Source organism: Bubalus bubalis, chromosome 9, assembly GCF_019923935.1.
Source record: "Bubalus bubalis isolate 160015118507 breed Murrah chromosome 9, NDDB_SH_1, whole genome shotgun sequence".
Lineage (NCBI taxonomy): Eukaryota > Metazoa > Chordata > Mammalia > Artiodactyla > Bovidae > Bubalus > Bubalus bubalis.
This window is the reverse complement of record NC_059165.1, coordinates 65,092,423-65,117,681: the sequence shown is the minus strand read 5'-3', so window position 1 is coordinate 65,117,681 and position 25,259 is coordinate 65,092,423. Positions and strand designations below refer to the sequence as shown.

Sequence of the window (25,259 nt, the reverse complement as noted above, 5' to 3'; positions counted from 1 at the left end):
TGAAGAGATCTCTAGTCTTTCCCATTTTATTGTTTTCCTCTATTTCTTTGCACTGATCACTGAGGAAGGCTTTCTTATCTCTCCTTGCTATTGTTTGGAACTCTGCATTCAAATGGGTATATCTTTCCTTTTCTCCTTTGCTTTTCACTTTTCTCCTTTTCACAGCTATTTGTAAGGCCTCCTCAGACAGCCATTTTACTTTTTTGCATTTATTTTTCTTGCACATGGTCTTGATTCCTGTCTCCTGTACAATGTCATGAACCTCTCTGTTCATGTCCATAGTTCATCAGACACTCTATCAGATCTAGTCCCTTAAATCTATTTCTCACTTCCACTGTATAATCATAAGGGTTTTGATTTAGGTCATACCTGAATGGTTTAGTGGTTTTCTCCACTTTCTTCAATTTAAGTCTTAATCTGGCACTAAAGATCTCATGATCTGAGCGACAGTCAGCCCTGGGTCTTGTTTTTGCTGACTGTATAGAGCTTCTCCATCTTTGACTGCAAAGAATATAATCAGTCTGATTTCAGTGTTGGCCATCTGGTGATGTCCATGTGTAGAGTCTTCTCTTGTGTTGTTTAAATATGTTCAAGATAAAAGGAAACCATATCTAAAGAACTAAAGAAAAGTGTCAACAGAATGTCTCACCAAATAAAGGATATCAATAAAGAGAAAGAAATGATTAAAAAAAACTAAGCAGAGGGGGAAAAAACAGTATTAAGAAAGCAAAAAGGCAACCCAAAAGAGAAAATAATAGCAAACCATGCATCTGATAAGGATCTACTATCCAAAATATAGAAAATACAACTTGACAATAGAAAGACAAATAACTCAATTTAAAAATGGGCAGAGAACTTGAATAGACATTTCTTCAAAAATAAATATAAACTTATTTTGCTTTAGATATGACATCAAAAGCAAAAGCAATCAAAGAAAGATGTTCAGTCATGTGCAACTCTGCAACTCCATGGACTGTAGCCCACCGGGCTCCTCTGTCCATGGGATTTCCCAGGCAAGCATACTGGAGTGGGTTGCCATTTCCTTCTCCAGGAGACCTTTCCGACAACCCAGGGACTGAGCCCAGGTCTCTTGCGCCTTCTGCATTGGCAGACAAATTCTTTACCACTAGTGCCATCTGGGAAGCCCAGACAAATTGGACTCCATCGTATCTGGAGACAAAAATGCCTTTTCTGAATTTTTCATTTAAGTGGAATTTATACTTACGTGTTTTTTGCATTTGATTTTTTTCAACATGTTTTCAAGTTTCACTCATTCTGTAGGATGCATCAGCAATCTATTCCTTTTTGAGGCTGAATAAATCCCATTATTGGGTATACTTCATTTTGTTTATCCATTCATCAGCTAATATACATTTGTTTCTACTTTTCAGCTATTTTGAATAATGCTTATATGACATTCCTGGGCAAGTTTTTATGTGAACATATGCTATCAATTCTCTTGGATAGATACCTAGGAGTAAAATTGCTGGGTCATATGCTAATTCTATGTTTAACTTTTTGAGGAACTGCCAAGCTGTTTTCCATAGCAGCTGCACCATTTTACATTACCACCAGCAGTGTATAAAGGTTCCAGTTTCTCAAATTCCTTGCCAACATTCACTCTTGTCTATTTTTTAAATTACAGCCAGCCTAGTGAGTGTGAAATGGTACCTCACTGAGATTTTTGATATGCATTACCGTAATGACTTGAGATATTGAGCATCATTTCATGTGCTATTAGCCATTTGTTTATCTTCTTTGGAGAAATGTCTACTAAGTCCTTTGCCCATTTTTAAATTGGGTTGTCTTTTTATGTTGAATTGTGTTTTATATAATCTAGAAACTAGTTGCTTATCATATTTGATTTTCAAATATTTTCTCCCATCTGTGAACTGTCTTTTTACTTTCTTGATGGTGTCCTTCAATGCACAAAAGTTTTTAATTTTGATGGAGTCCAATTTGTCTATTTTGATTACTTTTGCTTTTGAGGTCATATCTAAAGAACTATTGCCTAACATATGGCCACACAGATTACCACCTATGTTTTCTTCTGAGTTTTATAGTTCTGGTGCTTACATTTAGGTCATTAATCCATTTAGAGTTATTTTTTGTATATGATATGAATTATCACATTTTGGATTCAAACAGTGAGTTTGATTCTCCTTTATTTTGTAGTGAAATCTCCCACAATGCATAGAACTCCATATTACAATGATAATAATTCTGTTCTATTAGCTCTATGTGCTTGAAATTTTTTTGATTCATTTTATTAGTTTCAAGATCATTTACATTTTACTCCATTTTGATTCCATTAAGCCATTTTTGTTTGTTTTAGTGAACTATAGTTGAATTAAAATATTGTGTCAATTTCAGATGTACAGCAAAGTGATTCAGTTATATACATATTATTTTTCAGATTATTTTCCATTATAGGTATTATAAGATATTAACTATACTTCCCTGTGCTATAAAGTAAATCCTTGCTGCTTATCTATTCAACATGTAGTAGTTTGTATCTGTTAATCCTATACTCCCGGTTTAGCCCTCCCATTTCCCCTTTGGTAACTGTAAGTCTGTTTCCTATGTCTGGGAATCTGCTTTTGTTTTGTATATAGATTCATTACTATTAATTTTTAGATTCCACATTTAAGTGATATATTTATCTTTCTCTGTCTGATTTAACTTAGTATGATATTCACTAGGTCCATCCATGCTGCTGCAAATGGTGATGTTTCACTCTTTTCCGTGGCTTAGTAATATTCATATGTGTATCAATGGCATCTTAATTGTCTGTTAAGCCCTTGGGTTGTTTCCCTATGTGCCTGAATTTAAACACCTAAGTTCAAAATTCTTACTTTAATTTTACTGGTGTCTCCCATTATTCAAGAAATGTTTTTAGTCTACTACAGGCAAGACACTATAAGGATAGAGATAACTATATCTGACTCCCTATCAGCACTGTTTATTGAGCACTTAAAATATACCTGACACAGTGCTAAACACTACATAGCTATTACCTAATTTGATCTTTACAAAAAAATCTGTGAGGTACTGTAGCATTATTTTACAGATGAGGAAACTGAGGCTCAGAAAGGTTAGATAATTTTCTTGGGGCCACAGAGTAATGGGACCTTTCATTATGTAACTGTGAGCTACACAAGTTGTGTGGTTATCTACAGATAAGCCACTAGTTAAAACCTAGCATAGTCTGATTCCAAAGACTGTGTGCTGTTAAATATTACATTATACTGCCTCCCCTTTGGGCAAGGAATCCATTTGGGCAAGGAAATTACAATCTGAGTCCTAGATGCCATTACAACAAAGTTGCAACAGGAAATGCACTGAGACAGACTATTAGAAATTAAGGTATCTGAAAAAGCTTAGGCTATATAGATGTTATGCCTAATATCACTTACTATGTCTAACTTTACAGAAAGTAGAGTTCATGTTGGGAACAAAGTATGTCCATAAAAACCTGCTGAAATAAACAGTAACTAAACAATATTAAAAGGCAACACTAAAAATCAAAACAGTTGATCTTTCCTTTAAAAGACAAGGCTCTATACTCAGCCACTTTCTCTCCTTTTTTTCCCTAAAGGCATCCACATTCTCTTGCCATTCCCCTGGCTTAGTTTCCAATTCCTACTTCCAGACCTCCCATCATCTGGGCTGGCTTGACTTTCTATGTCTTAATATATTTTCACTAATAAAAGACACCAGAGTTGACTGCTGATTTTTCTATACCTCCTTAGCATCTCAGAGTTGGTCTGCTTTATAGTTACAATTATTGTGTGTTCAATATGTTTTTTGGTTCTGTGACTGAATTATAAGGTAGCAATTCCCCCAACCTTCTTTCCATTTTCACAATGTTGATATTGTACAGAAAAATAATTTTAACAACTTTCATAAAAACAGAACAATGTTTAAAAGGCACTTACAATTCATGGTTTTCCTATAGTTTGGGTTACTTTGAAGCACTTACATTATTATTGTGAAGATATTCAATTGCTCGAAGAATCTGGAAGAGGTATTTTCTAAGTCGTTTACTCTCTAATCCGTGACAATAATGTTGTAACTCATCTAAAACTGTGTGGTCAATAAATTCAAACACCAAATGAATTTTCTTTTTCTGTCTAAAAACTTCAATCAGATTGACCAGGTTTTCATGATGAAATTGCTATCAACAAAAGAAATGGATTTTTAATAAGTATCTCATGCACCATAATTTGTACATATAAGACTCATATAATTTTACAAAGAGGAAAATTCTCTTTCTTTTCCTCCATGCATTTCAATAAAAATTTGTTGATTTACTTACATTCCTATTTTTTTAAATGTTTATCTATTTCATAGTTAATATTTATAGAACAAAGGGAGATATATTGCTTTACTTTAAGTTGACATTTGGTTGCTTACTAAAATAATTCAGAGTTAACATGCTGAAATGTAACTTTGTATTCTGCTAAGAGATATTGTCCTATCCTTTAAATTGGCTGGGATTAAAAGGTCCTTATGATTTCAAATGAGCATGAATTCCAGTGCCACTGAGCATGTAATCTGAATTTATAGAAATTAATTACTGAGTTTGGTCCTGAACGCTAAAGAGTAAAATGTAAGTTCCAGGTGGAGGTTATAAATTCATCACACTGTAACAAAAAGATATAAAAATACCTAGAAATTTTTCAGATTTGTGAAATACCAATTTATATCCATAGGAAATTTATACAAATATACAATTATCTGTGGGTACATTTTTGCTCATTGTAAGATTCTATTAAGCAATGAAACACGTTTTTACATTGGTAAGCACTCACTGAAGATAATTTCAAAATGTCAATAATGGAATATATCAGCTTAGAAAACTAAAAGAGGTTTAACATTTTATGCTGCTTATTCTATTTTTTAACACACTGACTTAATTACAATCAATTTTCAAATATTTAACTTTTTCAAATTACCAAAAATATTTATTTATTTGGTTAAAAATTAAGGGGTATATTTTCGATGTTGGATTCATCAAAAAGTTAACTTGTATGAAAAAAAGTTTGCCTTTATTCCAATGGCACAATATCAATTTTTCTAGTTATCTGTACTAATATACAAACTAAAGTCCTCAAAACATGACTAACAGAAAAACATGCCAAAATATAATGCCAGATTCCTTTCCTATTTTTGCTCCAATTTCCCTGGTTGGTGGGGCACCAGAGTGCTGTAGCAACATGCTGGCAGTAGTGAAAAAAAAAAGACTGCCTTTGGATACTACAATATAATCCTTCAACTATGGAAAATCAATGTTTTCTTGTCCAGTTGTAATTTTAAAGGCCAAAGCAGAGAAGGGTGAGTGCAAGTTAATAAGCATTAAGGAACATCCATCCAGGGGTACTGGAGAAGGAAATGGCAACCCACTCCAGTATTCTTGCCTAGAGAATCCCGTGGACAGAGGAGCCTGGTGGGCTGCTGTCTATGGGTTCGCACAGAGTCGGACATGACTGAAGTGACTTAGCAGCAGCAGCAGCAGCAGCATCTAGGGATAAGGGATCAGTGACTTCCTCAGATAAACCTTGAAACCCCCAGAAATACCCCACTGTCCTTTTTCAGGTTATTTTTGTTTTCTTTTATAAACGGAAAACTTTTCTACAGATATTCCCACTAATTACTCTAACTTATTTAATGAAATTCTAGCAGATAAAAATTTAGTTCTAATTAAGTCATTATGGCAGTTGTTTTTAGACTAAAAATGTTAACTAATCCAAGAAATGTCTCTTGTGGAATTAGATTTGATTAAACTAAAAATTCTACAAGAAATAAAGCAATGGGAAAAAAAGTTAGGGTATCTCAAAATAGCTTGAATAGTTACAATAGTAAATTGTCAAATTCATCTCTGTGTTCTTGCCACATATCAGTTATTTTTACAAAACAATCAAGAAGGAAAAAAAATCTGCTTAAATGCAACAAAGCTAAAAAAAAAAAAGAGCAAAAGAGATTTCACTTATGGTGCACAAAGTTGCCTTCCAGTATTATTGTTTTAGGTCATCAGGATAAGGACATGTATCTCTCACAAAATCATAACATCTCTACTGACTTTAACTTCCCTTTTCATTGTCTAGATATAGAGCAGTTCCAACAATCCACAGATGCCTAATATATTTCCTCTATTTAGAAAGCAAATTGATCCATCATATCTAATACAGACTTACAAAGCAAGAAGAGAATATTACTTTTGTATCAGATAAAAATGAACAAGAAGAGAAGCTGTTTTTTTCATCACATATAAAATATCTAGACTATGAACCTTAAAGCATCTAAATCCCAATAAACAAAATACATGTGTGTGTATATATATATATATTTTTTTTTTTTTAATCACTAGTTTTGTACCCAATCCCCTAGGAATGTTAATGCTCTTTTCTTTACACTTCTTTACGTCTTTCCCTTGGGTGGACCTATCATAACCTACATGAAATTCTACCTTGTCCCCTGATCTCTCCTCATATTGTTCCCCATGTCTAAAAGCCTACTGGTCATCTTTACTGATTTCCTGTCACCTTGAATTCAACATTTCTAAAACTGAACTAGTTCCCAAACCATGTCTCTTTTGAGTCTCTGATATTTCCATCAATGGTAGCAATCATGGAACCTCAAAGATACCTTTGATTCCTCCTCTTTGTTGCCTTCTACACTTTCATGTCTTCTTTAGTAATATATTACTACTTTCCATTCAACTGCTGCATTCTAGCATGGTCCCTCACATTTAACAGGATTCTTGAATTAAGGCCACAACACATCTCCCTATTTTTAATTTCTCAGTCCTCCAATCTATTCTAAAAAATAATGCTAAATTAATATTAACCATTTCTTTACTCTGAATTAAAAATCTCTCAGAAAAATCAAGTTTTGATTTCTCAGCCTAAAAGACTTTAAAACCTACCTCCAATTTACTTCTCTAATCTCACAGCTTTCCACTTCTGTATAAGAAACTCTACAGGCAAATGCTCTTTGTTCACTCTGCTCTGCTCTTTATCCTTTGTCTTGCTTTAGGCTCTCTGAGCTTAAGCAGTTCCCCTAACCTGGGAAACAATAGTCTCTTCCTTTTTCCTAAATCCTACATACCCTTTAAAGCCCAATTCAAGTTCCATCTTCTCCAAGAAATCTTCCCTATCTAGTAGGACTTTGTGTTAATCACTGGCTTTTATTGTGAATCACTTAAAATTCAGTTATTTTTATATGCCCTCTTGTCTTTCTGATTAAATAATAAAAGTTCTAAAGAGCAGGTACTGTCTCTTACCTCATTATAGTCACAACATCTGGCACAAACACAGAAATTTTTATTAAGTGTTATAAAACTAAATAATCGAATAACTATTTCACATTTGGCAGTTTTTGTTACATTATACACAAGCACTTTTATCTTGTATCACTGTACACAATAAGGTAAGCTATCACACTTGTTTTTCTATTCCAAATACCTATGTTAACTGAAATATTTGTTATATAAGTTTTTATTTCATAACAATCTCTTTTTTGACTTACAGAGAGCAATTAAGGTAAAAGAAGCAAACCTTTAGAAACTTTATTTCCCTCATTGCAATTTTGTTGACAGACTTTTCTGGTTTTTCATAAAATATCTTAATGGCCACTATCTGCCCAGTATCCTTATGTTTACACTTCATGACTGTTCCATAACTTCCCTCTCCCACTTTTCCAAGGGTTTCATACATCTCCATTTTGAGGCCCGGTTTTTTCTTTATGGAAAGAAAGGATGGGGAGGGGGGGAGAGAAGATTACACATTCATACCTTTCTTTATTCAAGGTGGATAATGCAGTATCACAATAAACTAATACTTTAAATTACGGAAAAGGATAAACTAGGAATCTTTTCCACGAGTCCTGTTTCTCTCTGGGAATTCTGCCAGTTCGGCAGCAAGGTGTCCTTATGTGGCTTCGGCCACCACCAGAACTTGGGGGAACTTCCTACTGTCTCCATCATTCCCACCAAGATTTAAGATGCTCTCACTACATGTCACCTATTCATCATGGGTAGGGTCCCCACACGTCTCGTCAAGCCCCATCAAATCTAAGTTTTCCGCAAAGCTGCAGTCACCAACAGATCAGGCCCCGGGACCCAAGAAAACCTCGGTCCCGCCCGCTCCTCAAACCAGGAGTCTTAGGGTCCCAGACCAGTGCCGCGCCCCTTTCCCCACCGTCGACCTCGTCCGGGCAGCCACCGCTGCCTCAGCCCATTCTGTGATCCTGCCAGCCGGGCTCAGTGCAGTCGCAGCGACTCCCACCCTACCTAGCTTGCCAGCGCCCCACTGCCTACTACCATAGCAACGGTGCAGCAGGTCACTAGCTTGGCGTCTACTGCGCAAGACCGGAAAACCGGCCAGGCCCGACCCGGAAGGGAAAATGGGAACGCGCGGACACAAGTTCCTGTGGGAGCTAACTGGAAGCTTCCCTGCGGGTGGAGGTCGGTAATACCAGCAGCTGTCGATCAAATTGGGGCCACTACATAAGGTTGGTTCTGAGCCGCGACAGGGGAGGATCATATTTTGGCAAAAGCTCGAGAGACTGCAAATCCTCTTGGGAAGGGGAACCGGGGTGGAAGTTTATCCGACCTGCATCTTAGACGCCCGTAAGCCCGAGAACACTTGCTGCTTGTGCTGGATCCTAAAAGGATGCTTGGTGTCACAGGTTGAGACTTCTTGTAAAACGAGACTTCCAAGGAAGTCTTGTAAAATTATAGTTTTCTAAGTTACCTAGTTATCTTAATGTTACATAATCTGTGTTTAACCTCAGCTGTCGACATTCATCCTTAAAACAGGGACAAGACGATTCATAAGAACATTTCTTGAACACCTCTTAAATGCTTAAAAATTTTTTCTTGAACTCACAGTAATCATCTTTTTTTTAAAATTCCCTTTCTACACGTCAAAACTCGTAAAAGGCCCTCTTTGGAAAAACAAATAATTCAAAGGGCTCCACCACAAAATAGAGTGACATATAAGGCACCCCACCTCCCGCAATCTTAATTGCCTAAGAACTAGACATGGGGTTCGGATCCAGTGACAGCCTCCAATGAATAAAAGGAGTATCACTGGAAGTGCCCAGGCAGTGTTGTTTTCGTTACGGCTTTCATTTTCCTGTTAAAAAAACAAACAAACAAACAAAAAAAAAGCGTAAGAGGCCAAATCTCACTTTGCTTATGAATAAGAGAAAGTGTCATTATTACCCAATAAATTCTAGTCCAGTTGGTCTTACCCCAACATGCACATTAAAATCACACCTAGAGAGCTAGTTAAAAGGCCCCACCCCCAGAGATCCTGATTTAAATGAGTTAGGATAAAGAAATTGGTGTTTTAAAACATTCCAAAGTGTTTCTATGTTACGACAGCTTATATTGAGACACGGAGGGGAAAGAAAGGTGGTCATGGTTTTTGCTTATCACCATAAAAATATTCAAAATTGTCTTTCCTTTTGAAAAGTTACTCAACTATGTTATATTTTCTATGAATATCATAGTAAATCTTATACTGAACTCAGACTTGTAAAGCACACTTATTAAATATTTGTTGTTGACTTATTATGTTGTCAAGGATCAAAGCATGAATCAGAGTCCCTTGCTCTCAGTGAGCTCACAATCTAGAGCAACTGAGTCTACACTATAAAATTATAGCCTTAAAACTATCCTTTCTACAACTAGGTTATGACAGGGTTGGTAACCAGGACAACGTATGATTCTTGCTTATACAATAAAGCTCTCGGACTTTAATGAAACTTACTTGGTTTGATCGAAAGCATTACTTCATTCTGGAAAACCATGACCTGTAGATTTCCAAAACAATTATAATTGCTAAACAAATGACATGACAGATTTTTTTTTTTAATTTAGCATTTCACTATAGGTAACCCTAACAGTATGTCTCCATCCTTAGCTATAGGGAGGCTAAGAATTGCTATGGCAGGAAGGCAAAAAAATGAAAATAAGAAAATCACTTTTTGACTTAGAGAATTACATTTGTCAGTGGGTATCTATCAAGTATTAGATCTGGCTAATTTGATCACCAAGGCAGTTAATAAAAGCAAGAGAAAGAATTCAGAGATTGAAGAAAGAGAGGTACCAGAAAAGTAGGGGAAATTAACCTTTTCTAGTTCAATGAAAGTATGCCCAACGCCATATTACTCATTCTGTCTTCCTGTAACAACTTGGGTTGAGGAATCACCCAAATGGACTTCAAGAGCTCAGGATTCAGCCCGGAAAAGTCTTTAAGAACAGAATTGGAGGCGATAGAGGAAGGGAACTCAATGACTAGAAATAATGTCAGAACTCCAACGGCCAATATCTCTGAGCCCCGGTGGGGGACATTTCAGGCCATTCACTTACTTGTGTTGAAAATCTGAAATAAGTTACTCAGGCTAGATACACAACCCCTATCCACATCTGCATGATCTCTCCCCCACATGAGTCAAACTTTTAGGTTTGACAACCAGTCATCTACACTCTCTTCATACACACTATGATCAAACCCGCGCATTTCTTGACAAATACAACGGTACCCCACTATAGACAAATCCAAGGACTTTGACACAAAGCCTCAAATAAGAGCAGACTCATAAAGGAAAAACAAAATTCAGTAATCCTGTGGGGATTGTAAACAAACATTCAACAATCTGCACATCGTTCTTTCATCTCTGCCCAGCATTGCTAACCCTGGAAACCCCGCAATGCTCATACTGTAATATTTGGTGGCCCTAAGGAAGCATTTAAGGGGATTTCGCTTTGTATGGGCCTCAGTATTCAGCTGAGGAAAACGGACGTCCCTTCACTTTTCCTCAGATGCCAGATTTGATAAGCCATTGAGCCAACCAGAGGGGAGTTTTAAATCCAAATTATTTGGGGCTTTAGAGATTTAAGAAGCAAAACAAACTACTGCTTCCGACACAATCTCATCAATAGCTGTTAATATCACAAAATGGAGAAAAAACATAAAAGTGCATACCAGCCCTCAGCCCGTAAATTTAACTACCGGGCTGAAAGACTTGGCTGAAAGTTAGATCCAGGCGACGCTCTCACGTGATCCGTCCTAATGGCGTCATAGGGACACGTGGTTCTAGATACTTCGTCCCCTCCCCCTCGGAGGTGGATTGTTGACAACGCCGCCGGCTGTCACGTGATCTTACGTCATCCTACCTCCTTTCCCTGAAATCTCTGGCCCCGGATGTGTCCCTCTCTCCCCACCCGGCTGAGCCTAAACTAGTGAAAGAGGGGGAGACGGGTTGGTGTTTCAGTTTCGGTACCTCTTAATCACAATCTCCAGTCTGAGCATAGGGAACAATAATTGGTCGATTCGTTCAAGGAGACAAAAGGGATAAGGTCCCTGCTGAAGGGCTCCCATAACTAGCTCTCCTACGTCCCGTTCCCTTCTCCCCCACCCCTCACTGCATGGTACCGGCGGAGGGCGGAGGGATCTGGAGGCGGCGGAGGGAGACGTCATTGCAGGGTTGTTTGTGCAACCTCGGCGGCGGCGGCGGCGGTGACCCACAGTGATTCGGGCGCCGCGCCGGGGGGTGGGGGGGCTGCGCGGGACTCTTTTCTTTCAGACTGACCGCGGGGCTGCTGGGGAGCATGTCGACCCCGGCCCGGAGGAGGCTTATGCGGGATTTCAAGCGGTAAGGGCCTTCATTTTCGCCTGAATGACGACTCCTCCCCAAAGCTACGGGGCTAGGGTGGGGATCCGGGACACCTTCCCCTCTTGACCCTAAGAGGGCTGCTGTGGGCCCAGGGGGACAGACGGAAGCCCAGTTCTAGCCCCGTTTTAGCACTCTCTTCTCCTTGGTTGTTCACTTGTCCTACGTAAGAAATTTTGATACTTCCTCACCACCACCCTACCCCCACAAAAAAGTAAAAAGATGGCTATGGTCTGTCCTACGATTCTTTGCTGCCCACTGCGGCCAGTTGCCTGCTACCTCGCTCTAGCTTTCAAATCTCATCGTTCGCCTCTGCACCCTGCGGTGCCTCTTCTCTCTGCCCTAAGAGCGAGCCCTTGCAGAAGCCTTTCCACCGCTAGCTACACCAGTCAGCTTTGTTCGATGGCCTTGCCGTCTTCTCCGACTGCCAGGGTTGGGGCCAACCCCCGCCTCCCTCCCCATTCTTTCTGCAGTGAGGGTGGGGTCTGATGCGCGAGGGCCGGAGGTTGTTAACCCATCCTCCGAAACCCGACTCTTTCCCCCCCGCCCGCCTGAAAGGACCTTGAGAACTGGCTTAGAGGGCTGGGACTCGGGCTGGCAAACCGGACTGCCAATGCTTTCTGGAACTCAGCTCTGTGGCCTAGTGTATAAAGACCTATCTATAGCCTCCAAAGTCTGGAAAAATGCCTTCCTGGAGGCTGGCGCTAACCTGATACTCCCTGAGCCTCCTTTGTAAAATAGGGTTTTGTTAGATGTTAGGGTTGATGAGGAGGAAGTGACTGTTTTTCCCCCAGTTGTTTTACTTTGAATGCTTACAGGTACGGAGAAGAAAATAACCAAGAAAACTTAGCGTTACGCTCACATGCGCATTTTTAGGTGTTTTTCTAGGGAGACCTGCCCTGCTTGAGAGAAAAAATCCAGTGTAAAAACTTGGATTGGCTTATCAGGAAGTAACCTCTCAACTTCATTGTAAACCTTTAAATGAAGCACTTGGAAGCCATTGTTTCGGGCTTTGCCCAGTTTGGCCTTGAGTGTATTGGTAACTTAGCCTTTATCTTTGGTGGGCGGTATCACGCAGCGTATCTTCCAAGGGTTCTCATCGTCATGGCTTGTACTGCTTGAGGTTGACTAAAAGCCATTTTGGGGGGACTAATTCCAAGAATCATACCACATGACGGTGTGTTTATGTGTGTGTATGTGTGTGTGTGTGTGTGTGTGTATATATATATATATTTAGTGTCGCGTTTACTTTTTTTTTTCCTGAGATAACAGTTTTAAAAGGAGATACTCCTTTTGGTGCAAAACTCGGTTTCTACAGCTTGAAACCATGAGTGAAATTCCAATAATAAAATTTCAAGATTCCTGGCCTTTGGTACCCTGGTTTCTCATTGCAGTTCTCTGCTTAATTCTGAGTTGTGTGCTTGGCACCTTCGGTAGTTTTCCAAGGGTCTTCGTTTGCAAGAATTTGTGACAGGTGTTGGAAGGTAGCTCTGTATATGGGCGCATGATCTGAGAGGTAAAATGCAGTATTGGTGCAGAGCTTTTAAAATAGGGACTGAGGGAAAACCTAGCCAGAGCTTTGCTTACTCTAAAAGCTACTGCTAACTAAAGCAAATGGAATAAAGTAGTTCTACTCCCCAAAACTAGTTTGCTGATTAAACTGGATGCAAGTGTTTTTCAGTCATTTAATGTTTACACTGAGCTGGGGTCTTTATATTTTGTTTGGGGAGAGTTTTTTTGGTGGCCATGTTGCCCAAGTAGCTTTGGTTAGGACACACAGCCTTTGAGAGTTTACAGTAGCAAAATTGAAGGTTGAGTAAATAGTGTTTTTTTGCACTTGAGGTTTTTCCTTTGTTGTTATTGTTTAAAGTAGTTCTTGAACAGATACCTTGGTGATATTTGAAGAGGGATGACTCCCAAGCCATTAAAAGTGGTATGGTTTATTCCAGCTCAGCACAACAAGAAAATGGATTTAGTTTTTTTCTCAAAGTAGATGGTTCAAAGATGTTTGATTGGCCTTCTTAGTGGCCTTAATGTTCAACTTTTAAAATTTCTATTCTGGATTTCTAGATTGCAAGAGGACCCACCTGTGGGTGTCAGTGGCGCACCATCTGAAAACAACATCATGCAGTGGAATGCAGTTATATTTGGGTGAGTTGAAAGAAATAACAAATGATAGGTAAGGTGATTCTTATAAGAAAATTGAATGTATAACAGCTAGGAAAGGAAACTGAGGGATGAGGAATCTTACAGAAACTGTAAGATTAAAAAAAATTCTGATAAAGAGTTTTGGCAGTCATAAAATTTGATTTTATAATCAATGGGTTTTATTTGATAAAAATATCATTTGAGACTACAGGAGAATGATAAGTTAGTTTGTACAAAATGTGCCAAGCAAATGCTTAGTATGCATTCTACCAGAACTGTAAAAAGAGTAGGAACCAAAAATATTGATAACTTCCACCATAGTAAGAATTTAAATAAAAAGTGTTTCACAGCTTAATGTGAAATAACTGAATGGAGCCTTTCAAGGTGCAGTCTTATATTTTACATATAGTATATATTGCATGTAGGCTTATTTGTATAAGAGCATTATTTCTTCATGCTCTTTCTTTGGTTTTCCTGAGCTGGATTTTATTTTCTTTCACTCTTTAAAAAAATTTAATTTTCTTTATTATTTTTTTGCTGTGTGTGGACTATCTCTAGTTACAGTACCCTGACTTCTCATTGCAGTGGCTTCTCTTGTTGCAGAGTGAGGCCTTCAAGCTCGGTAGTCGCAGCACACGGGCTCAGTAGTTGTGGCATGAGGGCTCTAGAGGGCACGGGCTCAGTACCTGTGGTCCGTGGGCTTAGTTGCTCCTCTACTTGTGGGACCTTCCCAGACCAGGGATCGAACCTGTGTCTCCTGCGTTGGCAAGTGGATTCTTGACTTCTGGACCTCCAGGGAAATCTCTTTTGTTGCTCTTTTTATACTAGGGTTTTGCACTAAAACTTAAAAGGAACACTTCTGTAAACAGAATTCTGAATTGCCATTGACTCCATTTTAAGAGTCTACATTAAAAATTAGTGGGGAAAATGAGTGTAGTTCACCCTTCTAAAGTAAAGTGGTATTAAATCAGGCTGTTAGCATGCTTCTTTGAGATCTTGAATGTACCTTGCAAATAATAATTAAACCTTACCAACCCAGCTTTGTAAAGCAATTAAAAAAACAAACTTAAAAAAAATTTAAAAAGTAAACTTCAGGTTGCTGCTTAGGAAAGATGAGATAGGGATATGGTACAATGAAAAGACGTGGACAGAAGAAACTGGCATTCTTGGTGACATCAGATAAATATAGTTGGGTTGAACAAAGAGCTATTTCTCTTTTGAAAAGCAGGATACTTTGGTATCATAATTATCTTAAACTAAAGGATATTGACTTCCATTTTATTGATATATATTGAAAATAGGAATTTTTCTATTTAATATATTTACAAAAGGATTGATATTTATGAACTGAATTTTTTTTGTCCTAAGATTATGACAAGTTTCTTTTGTTTTTTGTAAAACCATTCTAAAAGGAAAACTTGGAAAATGAAAGTTACTATTTATGTCTTGCGTTTGTTGTTGTTAGTTGCTCAGTTGTGTCTGACTCTTTGTGACCCCATGGTCTATAGCCCACCAGGCTCCACTGTCCGTGGAATTCTCCAGGCAAGAATACTGGAGTGGTTAGTCATTCCCTTCTCCAGGGACTCTTCCCAACCCAGGAATCCAACCTGGGTCTCCCGCATTGCAGGCAGATTCTTTACTGTCTGAGCCACCAAGGAAGCCCCTTTTATGTGTATATAAATAAAAATCTAGGGCTAAGGTGGTATTAACAATAAATACTCCACACATTATCAGAATGAGATCCTCTTTTTCTTGTTTGAGTTTATCCTCTCCACTCTTTGAAAATCAGGAAAAAGCAGAAAGAAAAACTTTTTTTAATCATAAATCTTCTTATTTTCAGACCAGAAGGGACACCCTTTGAAGATGGTAAGTCATTCTCAATATGTTTTCTATAGTATTAAGAGGCTTCTTTTTAGTAGAAAATTATCACACCAATCTATCTAGTTAAGGCTATTTTCTATTAATAGATTGGATTAAAACTAAATAATGCTACTGAGAATTTATAGTTTACAAAGAACTTTCTTCCCATGTCAGCTTGATCACCTTCATTGCTAGTTCTTCTGTTACTTTTGTATTGGCTCTTGAACTCGAGGCCTACGTGGTGGGGTCTACGTTGAGAATAGTTTTAAATTTAAATGACCTCATAGCATGCTAAAGGTGTCCCTGAGGTAAACACCAGAAGAGTAATTATCATGCATTTTTAACTTTATGTTGATCAGTGCTCTTAATTGTGTGTAACTGCCAGTAGTTACACTTAACAGCTATCTTTTGACACCTGTAAATAGTTAGCATTCTACAGAATCTTTTGCATCTTAAATTCAGTATTTAACCAAGAGCCAGAAAAATGGAAAACTTGTTCTAATGTGTACTTATAGTTGAACTTATTAAATTGATTTTAACCAGATACTTAAAATTTCCCTGATACAGCATGAATTTTTAAAATGTGTTAAATAGATTTGTCTTAGTTATCACAGTGGCTCCAGAATTAACCCATCAAGGTTATTTATACAAATAATGATTGCAGAAGTATTTTTAAGGAGAAAACCTGAATGTTCAGTAGGAGAAATGGTTAAGCAAATTATTAAATATCTAGACTGTAGAGTATTATGTACCTATTAAAGAATAAGGTAGATCTGGTTGTATGTCTGAGGAGACAAAAAAGTTGTAGAATATATGTTACAATACCGCAGTTTTACTGACTAGCATACATGCCTCTGTGTGTGTGTGTTTAAAGGCTTGTATACCATACTGCTATCAGTGGTTACCTCTAGATGGTGGGGGAGGGGTAAGGAGTTGAAAGGTACTCAAGGGGTTCTGCTTTTTACTCTGTACCAAGGATTCTCAAGGGTGGTCCACAAGCTCTTTAAGTTTCCTGAGACCTTTTCAGGGGTTTCCTGTGATCAAAACTGTCTTCATAGCAATAGTAAGGCTTTTTCTTCTACCTTTTATATTGTATGAGCATAGCACTGATGCTACAAAAGCATTAGTGACTAAAACTGGCCCTAAGCAATTTAGTGCCTTGGCACATACCAAGACAGTGGCACCAAACTCTGCTTGGAGTCGTATTTTTTGCATTTTTTTAATAAAAGATGTCAGTTTCACTTTAAAATGTTTTGATGAAAAAGTACGAATTACTAATATTGCTAAATTCTGACCATTGAGTATGCTGCTTTCTGATATTCTGCTTGATGAAGTTGGAAGTATGCATACAGCACTTCTCTTGCATACCAGTTTGATGGTTGGAGGGAAAGCAGTTTCTGCAGTTTGAGTTACAACTTGAATTACTGCTTTTTTCATGGAACATTTTTACTTGAAAGAATGACTGGCAAACTTTGGTTGTTTCGATTTGAGTATGTATTTGGTTGCCATATTTTTAGTGAAAGTGTTAGTTGCTCAGTCATGTCTGACTCTTGGTGACTCCATGGACTATGGCTCGCCAGGCTCCTCTGTCCATGGAATTCTCTAGGCAAGAAAACTGGAGTGCATAGCCATTCCCTTTTCCAGGAATCAAACCTGGGTATCCCACATTGCAGGCAGATTCTTTACTATCTGAGCCACCAGGGAAGATTTTAAATTAAGTTGAGGAAAGTGACTGACAGGATTTGTTGCTGCTGATAAAATTATGGTTTCCCAATACTTTTTTCTCTGATGAGATTAGTAGATGGTATTACGGTTGTGACTTTGTTTTTGATGGTGTATATCTTTCTCTCTAGTCGCTAAGTCATGTCCGACTCTTGTGACCCCATGTACTGTAGCCTGCCAGGCTCCTCTGTCCTTGGTATTCTCCAAGCAAGAAAACTGGAGTGGGTTGCCATGTCCTTCTCCAAGGGATCTTCCCAACCCAGGAATTAAACCTAGGTCTCCTGCATTGCGGGCAGATTCTTGACTGACTGAGCTATGAGGGAAGCCCTGGTGTATATAGATACATATCAAATGAAATATGGCAACATTTAGATGATTTGGATAACTCAGTGAACTGGTATTTTCCAAATGGCCAATGTGTTAGGAAGTTATGGATGGATAAAAGATACATGCAATGTGCATTAGTCGTTAATATAAATGATGCAAAAAGTTTATATGGCTCCAAATTTTATGTTGTAGTTAACCTTTAAAAACTTTACCATTTCTTTTATGTAATATCAAAAAAGAATATCTACCTTTATCTGAAAAGACTATGAAAATACTCCTTCCTTTTTGCTTTACATATATGCAAGAGGCCTGATTTTCTTCATGTATCTCAACCAGAACAACATGTTGGAACAGATTGAATGCAGAGGCAGCTGAGAGAATGCAGCTGTTTTCTATTAAGCTAATCATTAAAAAGATTTGCAGATAAACAGTGCTACACTTCTCACTAACTTGGTGGGGGGAAATATAGTTATTTTCATTAAATATTACTTAGGTTAATGTGTAATGAATTTACAGTTGTTAAGTATTTTAAGATTTCCTTGAGTAATCATTTCTAATACAACAAATATCAATAGTGGTAGCACATGGTGTGCTGGAGACAATTTATACCAATTATGAGAATGGATTGTTTAAAAATTAGGGGAATTTTTTTTTTAATTAATTTTTGGTGGAAATGCCATAAAATGGTGTGCTGTTGCATGCATCTCTTCCCATCTTCATGTTCAGTGACTTCACATTTGAAGCTTGGTGTGATTGGGAGTAAGAGTATAAAGAGGTCCAGAGACCCCATAATATGAAGAAAGCAAGCTTAAAGCTGTTTTTTATTTGTGTTTACCTGAAATGTTTACATTGTACATTTTGTAATGAAGGAAAATTAAAAGTAAGTGTAAAATATATATAACAATAGGTATTAAAAATATATTAGGTTATAAGGCTGTCTTTGCTAATGAACTGTACATTTCGTAGAACCTCTTAATATATCAGAACGTGAGTTAAATATCACCTTTGATTTTGTTTGTATCTTTGGCCTCCCTAATCCCAAATTTCCAAACAACAAAAAATTTAAAGAGGTAGAGGTTATATATTGAATATATGAGCAATGAAAATAGAGTGTTAAATATTTTACTAAATACATGTCTTTGATCTTGGTAGACTGAAGTCATGAGTTTAGAATTTAGGTTGAGAAAGTGTGGGTTTTTTTTGTTTTTTTTTTTTAATTGAATTGATAAATAAGGAGAGAAGCTTGTGGAGACATCTTGAATGGTTTAAACTTTTATTGACTTCATTAGGAATAGGCTTCAACTTACTGAATAAGCCCACAGTGGGTAATTGGAGCGCCTTTCGAGCCTTCAGGTATATTTCCTCAAAGTGAAACGTCTCTGGATAGTGAATAAACACAAAAGGAGTCCAGAATGACAAACATAAAACTATATATTAATGGTGGCTGTGTCTGCTAAATAGATTTGTAATTTGAGTTGAGAGTTCTTTGTACACTGAACAGATTGACTTTGTTACAAATACATAATTTTTTTTTTAATGCCTGTCTCTTGACCAGCAAATAATGATTTAGGCTGACCAAAATGTACCATATTGGTTTATAACCAACAGTAGACAGTTACACTAATGCCTAACTGATTCTTGACTTAAATGTTGGGAACAGAAAAAGACGTTTTCACATTAGTGGCCATACCCTCCAGTCTGAGTCCTTTGTCATATGATGGTTAGCTCCTCTCAAAATCATTTGGCACCTCCTTCTAAGTTATAGTAAATTAACTGTAGTTACTCAAATGTACATTTAAAAGTTTGGTAGCTAGGGCAAAATTGCCTGCCAAAAATATGACAGTTAATGTTCTTAACAGTAGTATATGTTAAGTGCTTGTACCCCCAAATGCTTGCCAATGTTGTATATTATCAATACATAAATAGAAATATATTTAGTATGTTTTATATGCTAAACCAAAATTAACATTAATTTTTGTGTGGTTGTGCAAAAGCCAGCATGGGGTTGGGAATTAATTGGTGACGAGATAGAAAAGTTATACTTGTCATTACTGTAATTATTTTGGTTTGTTTTCTATCTAGGTACTTTTAAACTAGTAATAGAATTTTCTGAAGAATATCCAAATAAGCCGCCAACTGTTAGGTTTTTATCCAAGATGTTTCATCCAAATGGTAAGTAGCATTTTATTAGCTTTTGCAAATGATAGGAGGAAGAAAGAGTTGTTTCATCCTTTTAGCTGTTGCCCATGCTTTTCATTATTAGGGCCCACCTCTCAATGTTGCTTCCATGTCAGTATTAACCATACTTTTTTAGTCTGGAATCTTACCAAGGTTCCTGATTTGAGGAAAGTTTTAATAACTTCTGATCTTTAAAAGTAATATCTATTTATTTGTCAGAATGTGAAAGATACTAAAAAGAATTTGTAGCTTAAAGTTTAGCTGTAAAACTACAAACAAATGTTCAAAATTGAGATCATGTTATATGTAAAATTAAGGAAATATCCTTTTTCTTTTTTTTTTTGGCTGATCGTGTGGTATGTCGGATCTTAGTTCCCTAACCAGGGATGGAACCTGTGCCCCCTGCATAGGGAGGGTGGAGTCTCAACCACTGGATCACCAGGGAGGTCCTTTGGTTATTTTTGTTATCCCTCCATATTAATAGCATGGTTTCCCTTTTTTCCCACTATGAGTGGAAAACTTCATTTAGTTAACTTCCTAGTTTACTCTTTTTTTTTTTTAATCTTTATTATTAAAAGATTCATATACTTGCTATTCACCCATTTAAGTTGTACAATTCAGTGGTTTTTAGTACCTTGACTGAGTTGTACAGTCATCCCCATAATCAATTTTAGAACATTTTTATCACTGTCCCCAAAAAATCCCATTCCTGTTAGCAGTCACTCCCCATCCCTATCCCCCTGCCTCCCAGCCATAAGCAACCAGTGGTTTATTTTCTCTATGTAGGTTTGCTTATTCTGGACATTGCATATAAATGGAGTCATATATGTGTCATATAATGTATGTGGTCCTTTGTAATTGATTTCTTTCAGCTGTCATAGTTTTCAGGTTCATCTCGTAACACATAACTGTACTTCATTTTATTGCTGAGTTATAATCCATTGTATGAATAGACTACATTTTGTTTATCAGTTGATGGATGTTCGGTTTCTAATTTACTTTTGTATTACTTCTCAAAAATAGTTACTACTTCAAAACTTTAAAATCATTTTGCATTTTTATGGGTTTTACAGAGGTGATGATTTTTGCTTTGAACTTGCTAAGTTTGATGTTCTGTGGAGTACACAGTAAGCAGTTGGCTATGCTGCTTTAAAGCTGAGAGTTAAATCTGGTCTGACGCTAACAATTGGAAATACCTAGCACATAGACAGTAATTGAGGCCATGAATAAAGTTGCCCCCAGAGGTTGTGTAAAGGGTATAAGATGGAAGAAGACCAAGGATAGAGTCCTGAAGAATGACAGTATTAAGTGTAATTTACCTCCTCTCCCCAAAAAGGCCTCACTTCCTCCTGTTTTGATGTAGAGTGATCAGACTTGTTCTGTGAAGCTTTCCACAATTTGATAGTATCAGTAACATTCAAATGCACGTATTCTTTGTCAACACAGTGATTCTATTTTTGTAAATTTATTGTACATATACATAATCTGGCAAGTGGATAAAAATTTATGTTCATTGTTTGTATTCTCACATAATCAATTCAAGAGGGGGAAAAATCCACTCTCAAATATTAAACTTTTAAAATAGTAATCAAAAAAAATAAATAAATAAAATAGTAATCACTTGATTCTTATTTTTATTATGAGAGGAATGCATACTTATTGGAAAAACAAATCAAAGTACAAGTGAAGGTAAATAAGATTCTTCATAATCCTACTATTTACAGATATCTACATTTTGGCATTGAGTCTTACAAATGTTTTTGTGACTGCCTGTACTTCAAATTAAAGTATTTGTAAATGATTCTTTATAAGAAATGGAATTACATTAGTAATTGGAAACTTATTAATGTAATATATTAGGGATGTCGTTCTACATTAATTAACATATGGTAGACGTGTATCATTTCTGGCAGCAGTATTGGTATGTGCCATTAATAATGTACTGTTACTTAGCCAGTCCCCTCACTGTGGACCACAAATCATTTCCAGGTTTTCACTTTTGTAAAGAGTATTATAGAGAACATGCTGTAAATAAAACTTTGCATGTGCATCATTATTATTTTTAAAGTAGAATTGCTATTTCAAAAAATTAGCCCCCCAGCCAAGAGCTTTATTTAGGAATATGTAGAAGTGTGGAATTTAAACAGATTTGCTATATGTTATGTGTTGAAAAAATTTAACTGTGACTCAGCCTCCTCATCAAAAGGTATGTTGTAAACAGTCCTTAGTTTGAGATTGATTTTCCTGTGAGACAGAAAGTTTCAATGTTCAAGGCTTCTGACTGAGCCAAGCATTCTGTTTGTGGTAAAAAAAAAAATTACTGTTTAATTATTAGATATGACCAAGTTAACATGTAACCAATTTTAGTGTTGTCTTTGCAGTGTATGCTGATGGTAGCATATGTTTAGATATCCTTCAGAATAGATGGAGTCCAACATACGATGTATCTTCTATCTTAACATCAATTCAGGTAAGCATGTTAGAATGCATCTTAATTTTTCAAGATTCTGTGGAATATAGTTGACTCTTTTAGGATCAGTTTAAAGGCCAGGTGAGCAAACTGACCTTCCCAACGCTAAGGTTACCAGTGGCAGACCTCATACAGATTCCTCAGGATTTTCATACAACTGATCTGCTTTCTCATTAGTGATCATGTTGGATCAAATCCACGATCATTTTCCTGATAAAATTAAAGTATAAATTGTTCTCACAGATCAAGTGATTTTGTTTTGTTTCTTTGGGTTTTGGGTTCTTTTTTTTTTTTTTTTTTAATTTTTGGCTGCATCTTGCAGCCTTGGGGTCTTAGTTCCCCAACCAAAGACAGAACTCCTGCCCCCTGTGGTGCAAGTGCAGAGTCATAACCACTGGACCACCAGGAAATTCCCTCACCGGTCAAATATTATTCATGCCTGGAAAGCATAGCCCGGAGAAGGAAATGGCACCCCACTCCAGTACTCTTGCCTGGAAAATCCCATGGATGGAGGAGCCTGGTAGGCTGCAGTCCATGGGGTCGCTAAGAGTCGGACACGACTGAGCGACTTCACTTTCACTTTTCACTTTCATGCATTGGAGAAGGAAATGGCAACTCGCTCCAGTGTTCTTGCCTGGAAAATCCCAGGGACGCGGGAGCCTGGTGGGCTGCCGTCATGGGGTTGCACAGAGTCAGACACGACTGAAGCGACTTAGCAGCAGCAGCAGAAAGCATAGCCAGAGGTTATGGAGAAAGATGAAAAAATCTTGGGAAAGAGAAAGATAATTGTTTAGTAAAAACATAGGGACCTTAAGAAACTGCAGTGCAGAAAAGCATCATTTTGCCCCATCCAAGAAAGGCTATTTCAAAGGAAAGTAATGAAACTTCCAACCAAAGCACTCTGGCAGAATATTTCAGAGTTGACCTTGAATGACAGTTCAGGAGGAAGGTTTGGGGTGGAGTCAAATTTTAGTTACATGGATTTGAGAGGAGCAGATGTGATATTTTGGTTTGTGGCCTTCGAGTTTTTTCTGTCACACTTCTGCTTTAATTTGAGTCATAAACAGTATTTTCAGCCTTCCTGTTATTAATACATTCCCTTGCTGCTAGGTGTATATGTTTTGTTGATTAAAGGAAATAAGGTATACTATCCAACTTACTGCCAGGAATTTGCAAACCTATCACAATAATAGAATTTAACTTTGGAAAATGTTAGTTGCTGAGCTATTTTGTAGACATTGTATATTAACCAAATCAAATTGTTTAGTTCCCGTTTAATATCACAGTATGCTGAAGAATATTTGTTCTTTTCCAGTTTCTTTGAAATTAGAGGTCTTGAGGCAATTGAGAGCTATCTGTTTTGAAAACTGAAGTTTTGTAGTAATAGGAAACTTCTTACTGTGTTTAGATCTGAAAATACATGAGACATACTAATTTCTTTCTTCATTAAGTAATTTCTGTTTTCTGTCACTTTTGTGCTCCATATCTGACCATGTTAATATAAAAAATAACTCTACATATGTGTTTTTTCTTTTGTCTTTCCTTCTAGTCTCTGCTGGATGAACCGAATCCAAATAGTCCAGCCAATAGTCAGGCAGCACAGCTTTATCAGGAAAACAAACGAGAATATGAGAAAAGAGTTTCGGCCATTGTTGAACAAAGCTGGAATGATTCATAATAGACAACTGGTCTGTTAATCTTTTTCATCATTGTTGTGTATAATTTACCTCTCAGTAGAAAGGCTAACAAATTTTAAGTGCCACAGGTTTTAAGGATTCTGCAGAAAAAAAGTCCTTCAGTTTAGAACCTACAAAAGCTTGTGTATCTTGATTAATGTACTTTTTATTGCATGGTGTGAACTAAGTTATTGCTTACATAAATTTGTAATATATCCTGTTTGTATTTTTTTCCAAGTGTATAATGTTGGTGTGGAGTTTTCATGACAGAATATACACATTTTGTAAATCTGTACTTTTTTCAAATATTGAATGCCTTATTTTTGAATTCTTTAGATTTTTAAATTGGAGAAAAGCACTTAAAGTTTTTTATATATGAATATTACATGTAAAGCTGTTAAAATACATACTTCAGTGCAAGAGACTTTGTCACTTATTTCCTTATCTTATCCTAAGTAGGAGGGGTTAATAAGTCTCTAGCTCTCTATCAATTGATAGTTTCATTTCCAGTTTCAAAAGAACAGATTTATATTTTATCAAGAAATTCAGATTTGATTCTAGATACCAATTATAATCTCAAACTTTATTTTGAATGTACCTTTATTAGTTTTAGTTGAGCAATTATAACTGGTTTGATTCTGTCCAACTCTGTATTTAGGCCACTTATTACTGTTTCTTCATGCACTACTTACTGTTAAACTGCACCCTTTGATTTCACAATTTGCACCTCTACCATGGGGTATTGGCACCTCTACCTTGAGCAGAGAGCTTATGCAACTTACTTTGCTGCTTGATAATACTTTACAAGATTTTTGATAATGAAGAAAGTAAAACGATCAACGTTTAACAAAAATCCATGCCCTACAATTAACAATATAAGAATTTGTTGCATTGGTTTGAACAAGGCAGATATTTGGAAGGAATCTTAGTGTAATTTAAATATTTGAAAACTGCCTTTTAATGCAATTGCCTATCTGTTTGTTCTGGGAAAATGTTTTAATACCAGGGCCTGTTGAGTTGCTTTCTCTTGTGGAGATTTTTTTTTTTAATCTCCTAAATTGTATAAAAGCTGTACTGCATCTTAGTTTACTGGATAAACTTAAAACACAGTATTTGTAGAAAGCTTAATCCAAGCTGTCCTATGCCTTCAAATAGTATAGAAAATGGAAAATATACAAGTAAATTCTGTTGAA

The 25,259-nt window shown here is 36.9% G+C and overlaps 2 protein-coding genes across 6 annotated transcripts in view; one reads left to right on the top strand and one right to left on the bottom strand.

Annotated features, from left to right (window-relative positions):
- CDKL3 (cyclin dependent kinase like 3) overlaps positions 1 to 11,144 on the bottom strand; it is a 34,831-nt gene extending 23,687 nt beyond the window's left edge. For 2 of the 5 annotated variants that reach the window (XM_044947650.2, XM_044947654.2), the window contains exons 1-3: positions 8,202 to 8,968; positions 7,560 to 7,742; positions 3,983 to 4,177 (exon numbers count right to left, since the gene is read on the bottom strand). In XM_044947650.2, the coding sequence (XP_044803585.2) occupies positions 3,983 to 4,177; positions 7,560 to 7,742; positions 8,202 to 8,546 (723 nt within the window). In that variant the 5' untranslated portion in view covers positions 8,547 to 8,968. Of the gene's footprint in view, positions 1 to 3,982; positions 4,178 to 7,559; positions 7,743 to 8,201; positions 8,969 to 9,014; positions 9,141 to 9,779; positions 9,823 to 10,997 lie in introns of those variants that run through there. The other 3 variants (XM_044947652.2, XM_044947653.2, XM_044947651.2) reach the window with 3 other exon arrangements.
- Positions 11,145 to 11,476: 332 nt separating this feature from the next.
- On the top strand, positions 11,477 to 25,259 carry UBE2B (ubiquitin conjugating enzyme E2 B). The gene is made up of 6 exons (XM_006042803.4): positions 11,477 to 11,667; positions 13,756 to 13,836; positions 15,674 to 15,699; positions 19,825 to 19,914; positions 22,302 to 22,390; positions 23,940 to 25,259. The coding sequence occupies exons 1-6, from the start codon at positions 11,624 to 11,626 to the stop codon at positions 24,066 to 24,068; spliced, it is 459 nt and encodes a 152-aa protein (XP_006042865.1). The 5' UTR covers positions 11,477 to 11,623; the 3' UTR covers positions 24,069 to 25,259.

Bases quoted from the DNA above. Each gene is read 5' to 3' on its own strand.
- UBE2B (XM_006042803.4), top strand. From the start codon at position 11,624: ATGTCGACCCCGGCCCGGAGGAGGCTTATGCGGGATTTCAAGCG. The intron at 11,668-13,755 runs GTAAGGGCCTTC...CTGGATTTCTAG, and splicing joins CTTATGCGGGATTTCAAGCG to ATTGCAAGAGGACCCACCTG. The intron at 22,391-23,939 runs GTAAGCATGTTA...CTTTCCTTCTAG, and splicing joins CTATCTTAACATCAATTCAG to TCTCTGCTGGATGAACCGAA.